The sequence below is a fragment of the Cynoglossus semilaevis genome, chromosome 16 (genome assembly GCF_000523025.1).
Source record: "Cynoglossus semilaevis isolate Cse_v1.0 chromosome 16, Cse_v1.0, whole genome shotgun sequence".
In the NCBI taxonomy this organism is placed as follows: Eukaryota; Metazoa; Chordata; class Actinopteri; order Pleuronectiformes; family Cynoglossidae; genus Cynoglossus; species Cynoglossus semilaevis.
The window spans coordinates 1,046,250-1,061,333 of NC_024322.1; the positions used below are offsets into that span (position 1 = coordinate 1,046,250).

General features: G+C 38.3%; 1 protein-coding gene across 1 annotated transcript in view; it reads left to right on the top strand.

The window, feature by feature from the left end:
* The first annotated feature begins 68 nt into the window (after positions 1-68).
* kdm6a (lysine (K)-specific demethylase 6A) overlaps positions 69-15,084 on the top strand; it is a 23,560-nt gene continuing 8,544 nt past the window's right edge. Inside the window, exons 1-17 of the mRNA XM_025063707.1 lie at positions 69-799; positions 955-1,018; positions 2,617-2,725; positions 3,410-3,459; positions 4,377-4,435; positions 5,221-5,341; positions 8,931-8,985; positions 9,235-9,269; positions 10,418-10,511; positions 11,824-11,950; positions 12,490-12,588; positions 12,861-13,080; positions 13,184-13,324; positions 14,093-14,185; positions 14,281-14,355; positions 14,451-14,548; positions 14,639-14,956. Of these exons, the coding sequence (XP_024919475.1) occupies positions 633-799; positions 955-1,018; positions 2,617-2,725; positions 3,410-3,459; positions 4,377-4,435; positions 5,221-5,341; positions 8,931-8,985; positions 9,235-9,269; positions 10,418-10,511; positions 11,824-11,950; positions 12,490-12,588; positions 12,861-13,080; positions 13,184-13,324; positions 14,093-14,185; positions 14,281-14,355; positions 14,451-14,548; positions 14,639-14,956 (1,925 nt within the window). The 5' untranslated portion in view covers positions 69-632. The remainder of the gene's footprint in view (positions 800-954; positions 1,019-2,616; positions 2,726-3,409; positions 3,460-4,376; positions 4,436-5,220; positions 5,342-8,930; positions 8,986-9,234; positions 9,270-10,417; positions 10,512-11,823; positions 11,951-12,489; positions 12,589-12,860; positions 13,081-13,183; positions 13,325-14,092; positions 14,186-14,280; positions 14,356-14,450; positions 14,549-14,638; positions 14,957-15,084) is intronic.

Genomic DNA, 15,084 nt, shown 5'->3' on the forward strand with positions numbered 1-15,084 from the left:
TATATAAATCTATGTACAACTCTATGATTGTAAATATTTAGAAGCTCCTAATTTTATTATTAATTCTGAGCTCTATCTATCAATCTCTACTGTGCATTCTGCAACGCTGCAAATATTTACGTAATTACACTACTGAATGAGAAACCCATCTCTGCGATGGTATAGGGCTTAAAGTATAGGGCGGTGAATTGTGTTTGCGTGTGTTCGTCCGCTTGTGCGCAACCCGTCAAGCACTGATGCTCACGTGACTGTGGAGCGGCGCACATCATTAGTGGACTAGCAACAAGAGGCGTGTCCACGGTGGCGGCGTGTGTTCGCTTCAGTGTGATACACTATTTCAACAACTTTGAGCCGCAGGTTCTGCTGAACTTTTGTTATGTTAAAAAAACCCGGCTCACTCCTTTAAGCAAAAATAACACCCCCATATCAGCTCCATGCAAACACTGGCTCTGGACCCGCTTGTTTCTGTACAATGAAGCTTGCAAACGGCAATTTGAAGGAATAATTTCCTTCAAAATTTGGCTAAAGTAGTGCGCCGCAACACCCCGTTTTAGTCCTGGAGTTGCGCGACACTTCTGTTTCTCGCAGCGTGTTTGTCGGAGTTCCTTCTCTGCTGTCTTCACGTCTCCTCCATGAAATCGCCCGCCGTCGCGACCGCTTCTGCAACTGCCCAGAGCCCCGGTGCTACAGCCGCTGCTAATGACGAGAGGAAAATGGCGTCGGCTAAAGCTACTGAAACTGAGGAGGACTTTCCGAAGCTAACGTCGCTGGAGAGGGAACAACTGGTCGGCGTGGACAGGTTAGACGAACCATTGGATCCTACACTCCGTCTGTTTTCGACAGTGTCTGATTTTAATGTAGTCTGACGCACTTAAAAACAAAATAGCGACGGCTGACTCCCATCCTCCTGCTTCACTAACACGGAACCGCCTGTGTTGTGTCCTCTATTTGCAGTTCACTATTTGGATTTCACAGGCTTCAAGAAGATGGCGCCAGAACGAAGGCCTTGCTGTTAAAGGTGAAAGACTAGTCTGCTGTTTTTTATTACTTTGTATACAAGTGAAACAAACCTCACGTTAGGTTGACTGTAAAGATGGAGCGGCTGCAGTGACCGTGAACGCACCACCCCACTAACTTCTGCTGACACTAATATCGGGAATTGACATTAACAAAAGTTCAAAGAGAATAAAAATAAATAGAGAATAATAATAAAAATAAGTTACAATAAATAACAACAAAGATGCTTGTATTGAGAATGCATTCATATATATTTGTAGGACTTTATAATGCGTACATGTCCGATTATATCGTTCACAGTCGTTATAATTAAATATATATATCTCTTGCAAGTGATTGGTTCCAAGCACTTACTAAATTATTGGGGCAAGTATGAGTTACTTATGACAGTCTGGAGGACCAGGTGCCATTGTCCTGCCTAAATCCCAGAAAAAATTATCAGTAACAGGCAACTACTGGGAGCTATGTGTGCTTCCATCACAGAAACTACTACCAATAGCCATGGGTGGTTCAATTTCAGGGATAAGTGCAAATGGGTACGAATTAGACCAGGAATTTAATAACTACTACAATAGTCTTTGAGAAAGTGTCATGGGCATTGGCATTGTTGCATGTCCACGTAGTTATTGGAGAAGAATCCCTTCCTGGTTGTTCAGAGAATTTTTTTCAGCACTTGATAAAGTATAGATAATTTAGGGTACATTAGTAGGCATGACAGTGGCAGCACAAACCACTGAGTCTGAGTTTCCATCTACGGCTGTTGTTCACCTGTTTTTCTATTAGTCAACAAAATATCAAATCACCCTGCAGCATGTCAGCAGCTCTGCTGTGTCCAGATTTATGGACATGGTGAAGAAAAGCCTCTGAAGTTCACATCGCACAGGAGAACCAGAAATAACGTGATTTAAGTGACTTTGAATGGGCGTGGTGCTTGGTGCCAGACAGGCTGAGTGTTTAAGAATGTAGTGATCTACTGGGACTGTTCAGCACATTTATAATCAAAGCAGACAGAAGGAAGGAAGGAAGATATTTTTCACTACATATTTAGGGCCAGAGTTGAATTTTTATTCTTTCATTACAATCATGGTGGCGCTGAAGTATGCACAAAATATTCACAAAAGAACATTTCATAAATAATTAATGATGAGAATGAGTCTGGTTGTTCTGACCTTAGAATAATATATGACACAGTCAGCCTCAAAAATTCTTTTGACCTTTTTTTTTTTTTTTATTTTATTTTATTTTATTTAAAGAAAGTCACATGGGATAATGCATACTGCAATTTGGCGTCCAGTTTTGCTCAGTTGAAACTGAAACTACAGCCTGAACGGGAACCAGGCTAATACCTCCCTGCTTTAAACAACAATAATACAAGCTCGGGAGTACTGTACTACTTTTGTGCATTTTGTGAGTTTGTCTGCAAGCTATGTGGAACATGGCATGAGAGGATGACTGTCCGAAATGTCTTTTCAAAGGGTAATGCTTTTGCAGTTTGTTTATTTTATTACCCTCAATCTAATTAATGAGAAAAATATTGGGCATCTAATTAGTGCCATTACCGCTTCATTTGCTTTATTTTTTTTTTTTTTTTAACCACAGGCTGTTAACTGCTACGAAGCTCTCATCCTTAAAGCTGAGGGCAAAGTGGAGCCTGATGTTTTCTGTCAGCTGGCTCACTTTCACCTCCTACTAAAGGACTATCATAAAGGTAAGACAGCATTCTCCCAAGAACCTTTTCCAACTGCAGCCAGATTTGGTAATGCTACCCCAAGATAAAACTTTAAATGCATTTGTGTAGTAATAAAGCAAAAAATAACAACAAAAAAACCCAAAAAACTTTCTTAATACTTGTGACAAGTAGAGCACTCATGACTAGATATTTCTATATTTAAAGTATCAAAAAATAAAATGTTTATTTACCTGTCTAATATGTGGAAAACTCCCCATAAAAAAACACCATACACTAAACCAGTGGTTGTCAAACTGTGTATGGTGGTACGCGAGCGCTCTCTAGTGGTACGCGGGGAAAATGCATAGTTTCACGTTTACGATTTTCAATTGAATAAATCTGAAACTTACCATGCACAATGAATACAACGTTTGTGAAAAGTCTTTAAATAAATAACAAATTAATTCATTTAGTTACATACAGTTTTGCAATAGCAATATCAGAAAAATAATTCCTTGATGTTACCTTATATTGTAAGTCAGGTTTCAACTAGACTCTCAAATCCTGGTCTAGTCACAGTTGATTTGCTTGATCTGAATATTAAAAATGTATGTGTTATTTGCCAATGATATTCATCATATCTCATATTATTCATTCCTAATTGATATGCATCGTGCCTTTATTATCTTTACTAAGACTTTTTTTTGTGTGTACTTTTTAAAGCATTATCTGCGTACCAGAAGTACTTCAGTCTGGAGCCTGACCACTGGAAGGTGAGTTAAAAACACCACATAAGTGACTCTGTTTCCGCTAGGAATTTTTTTTAAACTGCTCGGCCAAATATTTTTACACAAATCAGAATTTTTTTTTTTGCAGAGATTAAAACAACTATCCACTGATCACTCCAGCCCATCCTTATACTGCTAGGTTGCCTCAGAGGATGCAAAAACTAAAGTGAAAGTTGTTGTGTTGTGTTGTTGTACTGAAAAAGAAAACATCATTGCAATAATTGAAGGAAAATATGAAAATTCCAATACGATGTTACATTTGTGAACCTGAAACCTGTCCCCAGGTGGGACTTATAGATTAAAATATATAATTTCATGATTGTTATTTTCACACTGACAGCCGCTAGAGGGCACTCTCGGCTCGTTTACCAGTATTTACCAGTGTTTACCAGTATTTAAAAAGTTTGTAACGTTCACACTGACAGCTACTAGACTTGTACCCTGGAGTGAGTGTTTTTTTTTTCTCCTTCACTATACATTTTTTTTTGGCTATTGTGACTTAAACTCTGGAGTGACATATAGTCCTGGAAACTACGGTACTTATGTTTTCTGTGCTTCAGCTGGTGTATTGAGCATTAGTTCGTGTTTTCAAAGAAGTTTGATTCCTGTTTATTTTATTTGATGTTCCAAGTGGCAAGTACTGCACATTTAATTAAAAATGTTTTTTTTTTTTTTTTTTTTTACAATTTACCATTTATTCTAAATAAGGAATATAATTTAAATAATATCTGTGTATTCCTATCAAAAGCAAGAAGAGCTACCTGGTCTATGCTTATGAAAATAAAGTATTGGCAAAAATGCATATTTTCATCTGTCAAGTTTACTGATATCATCAAGTGACTGTTAATATGTACTTGTTTAGATTTATATTGATAATCTTTTTTTCTTTTTTTTCCTCCCAGAATGCTGCGTTTTTATATGGCTTGGGCATGGTTTACTTTCATTACAATGCTTTTCAGTGGTAAGTACGTAGTAAATCCGAGGATATTAAAAACAATATCCTTTTAAGAAATTTATTTTTTTTAATTTTTCATTGTCGACTTTAACATCATGGTGGTCACCTTTTTAACTCTCGCCATAACTTTCACATAATGTAAATAACAAGAAAAAGGTGTAAAGAAATGCTTGTCTTTATTTGAAACACAATTATGTATAAGAATAAAAATAAAATTGACCATTTCCAACTAAAACATTATGCCAAAAAAAACAAAAAACATTTACGAATAAAAGTGCTTCTGCTTAAACTGCTCTACTAAACTGAAATAGAAAATTGTTCTTCACGGCATCTTCTCTTTGGCCATGTTGTATGAAATACAAATACATTTTTATTAGCATTACCAATTCCACAGAGGACCTGATTATCCCTTCCTGCCTTTTCATAGAAAACAAACGAATGGCCATGGGTTGTTGTTGTTTTTTTATGGCAATGGCGGCATCTCGTGGTCAAACAATGTTGTTTCATTAGTAGTGCAAAACACTCCAGGGTATCAACTCCAGTCACGGAATTGTCAAGGTTTCCTCATGTCACGGGAAAATCTAGATGCCTGTTTTTGTATGTGTACAAAAAAAGAAAGGTATTTATTAAGAACTTATTAATGTCCTAGGTTATTTGTTTCTTTTTTACTTACTGAACAGTTCTTGCTCTGTACTAATATACATAGAGAAAGTACAAGAAAACAAGAACACTACAATGTACAGTAAAAGTATGAATGTAATGATGCATATATTTTTGTGTCTGTTTTATAGGGCAGCCAAGGCCTTCCAGGAGGTGCTTTACATCGACCCTGGCTTCTCAAAAGCCAAAGAAATTCACCTGAGGCTGGGGCTCATCTTTAAAGTAAACACAGACTACGAGTCGAGCTTGAAGGTAAATCTGGAGGGGAAACACGCAGCAAATCTGGAAGGGGAAAAACATAGCAATTTTGGATCATTTCAGCACAATTGCTATCAAAATGTTAGCGCTTCAACCTCGTCCCAAGAGAGGCAATTCTAGGTCCCTTCCTCCGTTATTGGGGTGGCTGTCTGGAGCTGAGATTGCCGAGGTGTTTAAAGGTGTATTTATCACAGTACTGAACAACTGGCCCTAATACAAGTGCGGCCTTAGAATCAGCACCTAAAAATTCAGGGCCCATGGTCTTCAGCTGGACAAAGGTGCCCTCTATAGGTCAGGGAAGATATCTTGCCCAAATGTGTATAGCTGAGGGAAGAATGGGGTAGGAGTTAGAGAAGTGGATTGTCCCAGCATCTGCAGTGACGCGGCCTTCTGCATTGATCTGTTGTAATGAAGAAGAAGCTGAGCTGAAAGGCAAAGTTCTCTCTTTTTTACTGTTCGACCCTTTTTTTTTTTTTTTTTTTTTTTTCAACCCTTATTTTTGGTCATGAACTTTGGGTTGTGACCGAAAGAACGTGATCATGGAGACAAGTGGCAGAAATTAGTTCCCTCTTCAGGGTGTCTGGGTTTTCTCTTATAGATAGGGTGAAAGTTTTTTTTTTTTTTGGAGTAGCTCTCTTTCTCCTCTGCTCCGAAGCAGCCGAAGCTGTGTTATACCTCTTAGCTGGCTTGGAAATTGCCCAGAAATCCCGGGGGAAAAACTGATCAAAGGGCTTCTCTGCTTAGAGGCTTCTTTTGCTTTAAATCCTTAAGAAATTGTTAAGAAAATGCATAGATATATATACACGATTTCACTCTTTATAGCTAATCATTTATTTCTGCCATTTCTTGCTCCCTTTGTCACTTAGTTAATGTGTCATTTGCGATTGACTTGTCACGCAAACTGAAGACTAGAACATTAGAGAGATTTTTTTTTTTTTATATAATTTACAGACTTCCATGTGAAATAGTGAGAAGATTCCAACCCGAGATGATGTTTTTCTACGCTGCACAGTGCTGTAACAACTTAGTAATAAACAAAAGCACTGAAATTAACACAGTAAATCTTAATTAAGTGTCGAATGGACAGAAGCAAAACTGCTCTATATTTAGAAATCATACGTAATAATTGCTGCAGTGCACCTGCAACCTTTCAGTATATTGCAATCTTTTTTAAATATTTTAATATTTTTTATATTTTGTATATATATTTATATATATTTATATATATTTATATTCTATATATATTTATATATTCATATTTATATATTTTATATATTTATATATTTTTATATATTTAAATATATATTTTTTATATTTTTATATTGCCTTTTTTGAAATCTGCAATACTGACATTGTATTGCCTGCTTCTATGAATGACTAATCCCAATGACTGTCATGATCATTTTCCAGATTCAGTTATGATCTCTGATTTCTCCTTCTGTCTGAGACGATGACGTTTTATTAATCATTTTGTGTTTGTGTGTGTGCGCGTGCGGTGTGTGTGTGTGGTGCACTATAAAGCTGAAGTAGGCTGCACATGCTGCACGTCCTCATTCGGTCTCACTTTCACCCTTCCCTCCCGCCTTGTTCTGGCACACTGTCAGCTACCCATACACATACACAGATTTCATTTGGTATCTGTGTCAAGTGCTTCATCCAAGCTAATTCTTAAGTGTCTTTTTTTTTTGCCTGATTTTTCACTAATTTTTTTTTTTGTTGCTGAAGGTGACCTTGTTTGGGGTTATTTAAAAAGCCTACTTGTTAGCTTTCTATTATTTTAATTTAATTTCCAATTTTTATTTTTATTTTTTTTTCCCGCTGACATTTTCAAAAATCCGTGACACCGCATATACAAACATCTCTTGGGCCACTGCTCTCAAAAGACTTTGGAGCCGTTGAGCCACCTGGTTGTGTGTGTGTGTGTGTGTGTCGTGTGTTTGTATTCATGCGCACATGTGCATGTGTGCAGGGGGAGAGTGCAAGGAAGATAACGGAGAGAGGGAGCTGCACACACAGAGAGAGAGAGAGAGAGACGTGTTTTAGAGAGAGCTCGGCAGATGCTCCTGTGTTTTCTGCCGCTGCTGTTAGCAAAGAAGGAAAGAGAGGGCAAATCTGCAGGAGAACATGAAGAGTGTGATTTGACTGGGATGTAGGTAACACTGCTGTCTGTGTGTGTGTCTGTGACATTAAAACGTCTGTGCAAGATGATGATGATGAGGATGATGATGATGAGGTGTGTACTGGTCGCTGCTTAATTTTTAAAGCCCATTCTGAAACGCTGTATCGTCGTGTGTGTGTCGGCGGGGCGGTTAGCTCCCTCTAGCCTTGTTGAAGCGGGGAGAGCTGCACGGTGGATGACTGACTCTGTGTACAGTTTTCTCTTCCTTCTCTTCCTCGGTCGTCTTTTTCTGATCGCTACTTGTTCCTTGCCTTTCTTCCCTTTTTTTTTTTTTCTTCATTTTATCATTTTTATTTCCTCCCTTTTTCTTCCTCGTCTTACCACCTCCTCCCTTTTTCCTCCTCCTCTCTGCTACTTCGTTCATCACCACACGGCTTCTCTTTTGACCTGTTCCTCCTCTTCCTTTGCCTTCTCCTCCATGTTTTTTTTTTTTCCCACCTTCTCTTTCTTTGCTCCTAGCGCTTCTCGGCTGCTTCCGCCTGCTCGTGCTCTTCTTTCTCTCTCAAAGACAGTCCCAGTGGTTTCAGGGGTGTTCCAGAACACGTTCTGACCCACATTACAAATTCAGTTCTGTAGTGAGTTTTTTTTTCCCCTACATTATTAGCAGCTGCATCAGGTCACCTTGATTACATCCTCGCTCACGTCTCGTCTTTTGCAGTTCATATTTGCAGAGCTGTAGGTCAACGAAAAATATCCATTCTTTAATGGGTTGATTTTAACTATGCAATTACCGTCGCACAATTAAAACGGGCGGGCAGATTCTGCTTCTTCTCTCGGGCAGTGTTGTCGTGAAGGCAATGCATGATGGGATATATGGCTTGGCTACTGTACATCGGATGTTCACTAGATTTCGCGGTGCATTGTGGGATACTTCGAGTGCCCTATATCGTGCACAACTCCCCTCACTACACATGGTGTTTCTTCTATATAGTGCACTATGGAGGGTGTAGGGCAGCCATGGGCAACATAAGGCCCGGGGGCCGTATGCAGCCCGTTCAGCTTTTTTAATCCGGCCCGCAAAACTTTTCCAAATTATACAATTTATTTATATTATCATTATATTTTCTGCCTTTTCCCTGCAATACCCACGTTTCCAAATTGTCCAAATGTCAGTTGTTAAATGAATTGCGGCTTTAGGGTTAGCCTCCAGCGGGCTGCTACGTAGCTTCAGCTTGCGAGAGTGAGCTTGCTGCCCTGCTTTCCGACATGGAACGCATGCGCAAAACGTTCATCTGCACCTGTAAAAATCGTCGCGTCAATCCCTTGTCCCCCCCGTCAGGGCCCTTCACGCTAAAACGAACGTCACATTTGCATTTCATGTCAAGTCAATCGTGTTCGTGACCAAAATAATCATTACAATGAGCCCCGGTTTCTAAATTAATCTGTCTTTTCTCATCTCTGCAGCATTTACGTCTGGCGCTGATTCACTCCGGTCCATGCACTTTGTCCAAAGCTACAAGTAAGTTTTTTTTTGTACACGCATTTGTATGTGTCCGAACGCAATCATATAAGGGTTTGAAAGCGGCTTGCAGAAGACTCTGGTTGCCAAGGAAACAAGGATACAGAGAGCAGGCTAGAGAACACTGAAAGCATGTCACAAGTACAAACTGTGATCTCGAACCCTTCCCATCTGTTTGCGGGTTTGTCCATGCCTATTAGGAAAAACTAATTTCTTCTTTCTGCACTTTTTTTTTGTTTTTCTCCACAGTTCAGTTTCACATTGCTCATTTGTATGAAATCCAGGTAAGAACCAATCTTTCTACGGCATGTCATTTCGTTGTCCTTGTCAGTTGGTGTTTTTTTTTTTTTTTTTTTTCTGCTTGCTCCCTTTACGATAAGGTCAAATAAAAAAAAAAAAACAAGCTGGACCTGCAAAGCGCGGAGATCAACCACAATGCATTAGGACACCGCACACACATGCACACACGTTTCACGGAAGAGCCTGAGTGCAGGTTGCTAAAAAAACAAACAAAAAAAAAAACAATGTTTTGTTTTCTGCGTCGCATGTCAAAAACGTCAGGTGGCTTTTAATCTCTCGGAACCGCAGAAAATATAGGCGATCCTTTTCAAAATCTTCATTGTGTTGTACAAATGAAACATCCTGTTGTTTATGTGATTAAAACAACTTCAAATAATTCTTTAAAAAAAAAAAAAAAAAAAGTTAAATTCCTGAACAGATAACAAAGAACACCTAAGTAAGTAATTAGTAATTTGGAACTATTTATGTATAATTTTTGGGGACTTTGAACTATGTTGGAAAACCAGGGAGACATAGTAAATAATAATCATTTTGGTCTCTGAAATTATTCCCTGGTACTTTGCCATGAAAAAAAAAACAAAGTTTGGAAGCCTTTTGTATTACGGACATATTTATAACAGCTAACATTATTGACAAATATGAATTGATTTAATGTGTCAGAATCAATTGTCCAAACTTGACATTGGTAAAGTCGTATGTACCTGTGACCAAATCCTGGTAAGAGTTCTAAGGCCTCCCACATGGGCTGCAACACCACAGACACAAACAACAGACACTCAGACAACCGTCTCTGAAGCAGCTCAGACTGAGGGTCAGCGAGGTCTTCAAGTTAAAGCAAACACTGGGGCTCAGGTTGCCACACTACACCGAGACTGGACGTACACGGGGGGGAGGGGTCAGCGTAGACAGGGGCCAGACTCAACACTTCTGCAGCGTTAAGTGTCTGCACTTAAGTGTGTGGGTGGGTGGGTGTCTGTGTGTCCTCCAGGTCTTTTTTTTTTTTGGTTTCTTTGTGTCTGTGCAGATAAAGCCATAAAAACCTACCCCGGACCTTCCTGTCCACTTTAAACCTCCTCCTCTTCCTCCTCCTCCTCTTCCTCCTCCACTTTTTGTCTATTCTTCTGTCATTCAGAAGAAATATAAGGCAGCTAAAGAAGCCTACGAAAGTGTGCTGCAAACGGAAAATCTTCCAGCCCATGTGAAGGCCACCACACTGCAACAACTTGGTGAGTGCTGTTTTTTTTTTTTGCTCACATGTAGTGGAACTTTTGCCATTCCTTTAACAGTTTCTCCTGTTTTTTTTTGGAAGTGCTTTTGTACAAAAAAACATTATATTTGTAATTTTATTTTCTTTGTTTTTGATAATACATTTGGGCGATATGTATGTATATATATGTATGTGTATATATGTATGTATATGTATGTATATATATGTATATGTATGTATATATATGTATATATGTATATATATGTATATATGTATATATGTATATATATGTATACATGTGTATATATATGTATACATGTATATATATGTATACATGTATATATATGTATACATGTGTATATATATGTATACATGTATATATATGTATACATGTGTATATATATGAATACATGTATATATATGTATACATGTATATTAATTTATCCTTCATTTAGTTTTAGCTATATAATGCTTGTTTTAAAGTCTTGTTTCGACGTTCGGTCTTGACTCTATATCTTTAGACTAGAATATAATAGAATTCAACTTCATTGTCGTTGCACATTTCGTCACAATTCAGTTCAATTCAATTTTATTTATAGAGAACATTTCATACACAAGGCAAACTCAAGGTGCTTTACTTTACTTTGTTTAAACCATTAAAATATCAGGAGAGCAAAACAAAGTACAAGTACAGAGCAACGAAAGTTTGCAGTTTGCATCCATCCAGAAGTCCGTTAGCAAAATATATTACAATGTATGAGATGTTGGGAGATATAAACATGAATATTGTTATGAATATGCTGTATAACTATAAGTATATACAGACTATAATGTAGTGAATGTACAGGCTATGAACAGGTTATATGGTTATAAATATGAGGCGCTTTTGACTTGACCTAATTATTGACCTAACATTTAGTTATCTTGACTGAGTCATTTTAGCTTAGTGCACGATGAAATTTAGTAATTTCATCATACCCTCTGTTGCTTTGGAGAACTATTGCATTTCATCACATTTTAATTTTTTTCTTCTGTTAAGAGAAGTGGATGATGTATTCCTGGTGAGTGTTTTGTCCTGTCCATTTTTTTTTTTTTTTTTGAGTTTGTGTGTTTACCCTCCCCCTTTTCCTGTCCTCCTGTCCCCGTCATTGGAAAAGCCATTTGTTTTCCTTAAGTGCCGTCCATTTGCACATCACTCATTTGTTTGGGGATTCTGAATTGGCTTAACATCATTGGATTCAGATTGATGACTCGCGCACGTGCTTTTCCTCCTTCTAATGCTTCCAGTCAGAGATGTCTGTTAATGATATTCCTCTTTGCTCCACGTCCAGGCTGGATGCATCACACAGTGGAGCAGTTCAGAGATAAAGGCAGCAAGGACAGCTATGCCATCCAGTGTCTGCAGAAGTCAATAGAGGCAGACCCAAACTCTGGACAGTCGTGGTACTTTCTTGGAAGGTAATACCACAACAAAAGTCCAAAGTTTGAAACATTTTTTTTTGTACTTGATCCGCGTTATAAAGATCATTACTTGGATTTGGGAATAAAGCAGCACGCACGAGAAAAATGATCCAGACAGCCCGCTATGATATGTTCTGCAAGTGCTTCAAATAATAATAATAATAATAGGTTGGCTATTCTGTTCTGTCTCTGCTAGACATTTGAAAATGGATTATTTTGACAATTATTCGTTTTATTATTTATTTATTATTCATTTATGCAATCGCAGTGCCTTGATTTTTTTTTTTTTATTGAGTTTTAGTTCACAGTCGTAGCCATAAATGCAATGCTACTAATAATTGGCGTAATAATATATTTCAGCCCGGGTTTCCCTCATTTTCCGTTTCGGCCAAGAATTTTAGTTTCTGTGCATACCTAATTTACATACATGTAGAAAAAATATAAAAATATATATTTCAATAAAATCATATAAATGCAGGAACTAACTGCTAACTGTTCACTATTTTTCCTCCTCCCCCCCCCCCATCCACTTCCAGGTGCTATTCCAGTATTGGGAAGGTGCAGGATGCCTTCATCTCGTACCGTCAATCCATTGACAAGTCAGAGGCCAGTGCAGACACTTGGTGCTCCATAGGGTAAGGACAAATAGCCAAGCCTGTTGTTGTTATTGTACGTTTTGTGAGAATAAAACAGCTACAGGGCCAGTAGCATTTTCCAAATTTGGTCCTTTACACCGGGGGAACCTCCTCTACCTTCCTCTCCTCTCCTTTCCTATTCACTCTCCTGCTCTACGTCCTTTTCTCTATCTCCTCCATCTATCCATCTCCACTCCTCTCCTGTACTCACCTCTTCTCTCCTCCTCCTCTCCTTCTTGCTTTTCTTCTGCTGTGATCTCCTCTCACTTCAGGGTTCTCTACCAGCAGCAGAACCAGCCTATGGATGCACTGCAGGCCTATATCTGTGCCGTTCAGCTGGACAACAGTCACGCTGCTGCCTGGATGGACCTGGGCACTCTGTACGAGTCCTGCTGTCAGTCCCACGATGCCATTAAGTGCTACGTCAATGCCACGCACAGCAGGGGCTGCCTCAACACAATCGCACTCACGCAACGCATTAAACTCCTGCAGGTCCAAAGATTTGGCCACTTTTTTTTTTTTTTTTTACGAGGTTTTTGTGTTGTCATTTTCATCTCTTTATGACCGACGTTGTGCTTTAAATCCATGTCTTCAGGCTCAGCTGTGTAACTCGCAGCCAGGTAATCTGCAGAAAAAAGTTAAAATGCTTCCCAGCATTGAGGAGGCCTGGAGTCTCCCCATCCCTGCTGAGCTGACGTCCAGACAGGGGATCTTGAACCCGGCACAGGTACAGCAGGTGAGAGTCAGACTCAGGGTCACCAAAAGCTTTGGTTATGAAAAGTGACGCTGTGCCAGATGTTTTTTTGGTTTTAATCTCAATTTATTTACTATTTATTTAAGTAAATTTTGAAGTGCTTTTGTACAAAAAAACATTATATTTGTAATTTTATTTTTCTTTGTTTTTGATAATAAATTTGGGTGATATATATGTATATGTATGTATATGTATATATGTATATGTATGTATATGTATATGTATATATGTATCTATATGTATATGTATATATATATGTATATGTATATATATGTGTATGTATATATGGTTATGAAAAGTGACGCTGTGCCAGATGTTTTTTGGTTTTAATCTCAATTTATTTACATTTAAGTAAATTTTGAAGTGCTTTTGTACAAAAAACATTATATTTGTAATTTTATTTTCTTTGTTTTTGATAATAAATTTGGGTGATATATATGTATATATGTATATATATGTATATATGTATATATGTATATATGTGTATGTATGTGTATATATATGTATATGTATGTATGTGTATATATATGTATATGTATATATGTGTATATATATATATATGTATATGTATATATATGTGTATGTATATATGGTTATGAAAAGTGACGCCAGATGCCAGATGTTTTTTGGTTTTAATCTCAATTTATTTACATTTAAAATCTACATTTTTCATCGTCACCAAAAGTGGTCTGTGTGTGAAAAGTTATTAGCGTCTTTTTTTTTTGTAATTATGTCCTTGTTGATTATCAGGACTGTAAGGCAGAGGGGACTGAACCAGACCCTAATAACGCAGACTGGCCGCTCAGTCCTGCTAAGAGGAAACGCACTGCAAGTCCAATCAAGGTACCATCAGCCTAATATTAACTGTGATTTAAAAAAAAAAAAAACCAAGATTCGGTTGACGTCAACTGTCAAATTGTTTCTCTGGTTTTCTCAAGAGCATCACAGACTTGCAACCTCAGCAAAACCAGGACCAGGTTCCCAGCTGCTATCTGTCACCACAGAAGCTTCAGATTCAAATGTTTTAAAACATTTATATATATACATTTGTACTTTAAAATAACTCAAAAAGCCTAGCTCACTCACACGCATGTTTTTGAACCTACAGCTCCTGGATCACTTAAGGATGAACCCTCAAACCTCAAGCCTCCACAAATTCAAATGCTGGAACACCTGGAGAAACAGATGTCATCATTGCAGCAGAAGGTATTTTTTTTTTTTTTAAAGTGTTATAGTTGGTCAAATTCTGCAAATATACACATTTGCTTGTGTCTAATTCGGCTACATCCAATGAAGCGGCAGGCAGCAGCGGGTGGCCAGCCTCGACCCGGTCTTCCTAACGGTCCTTCGGCGGATCCCTTTAACCATCACCACGCCGGCCCCTCGAATGGCTCCTGCTCTTCCAGTCCTTCAGAGGCGAAGATGGAAAACCGTACCGATCACACGCAGGGACCAGGAGGAGGCGACGCGAGCAACGGAAATGTGCCTTACCTGCAGCCGAACTCTCTACCTCACAACCGCACAGCTGCCGGTCAGCCGAGTACCAACAGCACCTGGAGTCCAAGTCCTGCAGAAGAAACGTGGAAGAGCCAGCAGCTCAACACTAACACTCAGGTACAAATGAACAAACAGCCACTCACTCACTGTTGGATTGTGTTGTAAATATTTTATTATTATTATTATTATACAGCGTCTCACTGAAAACATCTTTTTTTTTTTTTTTTTTTTCTCCCGGGGCTTGA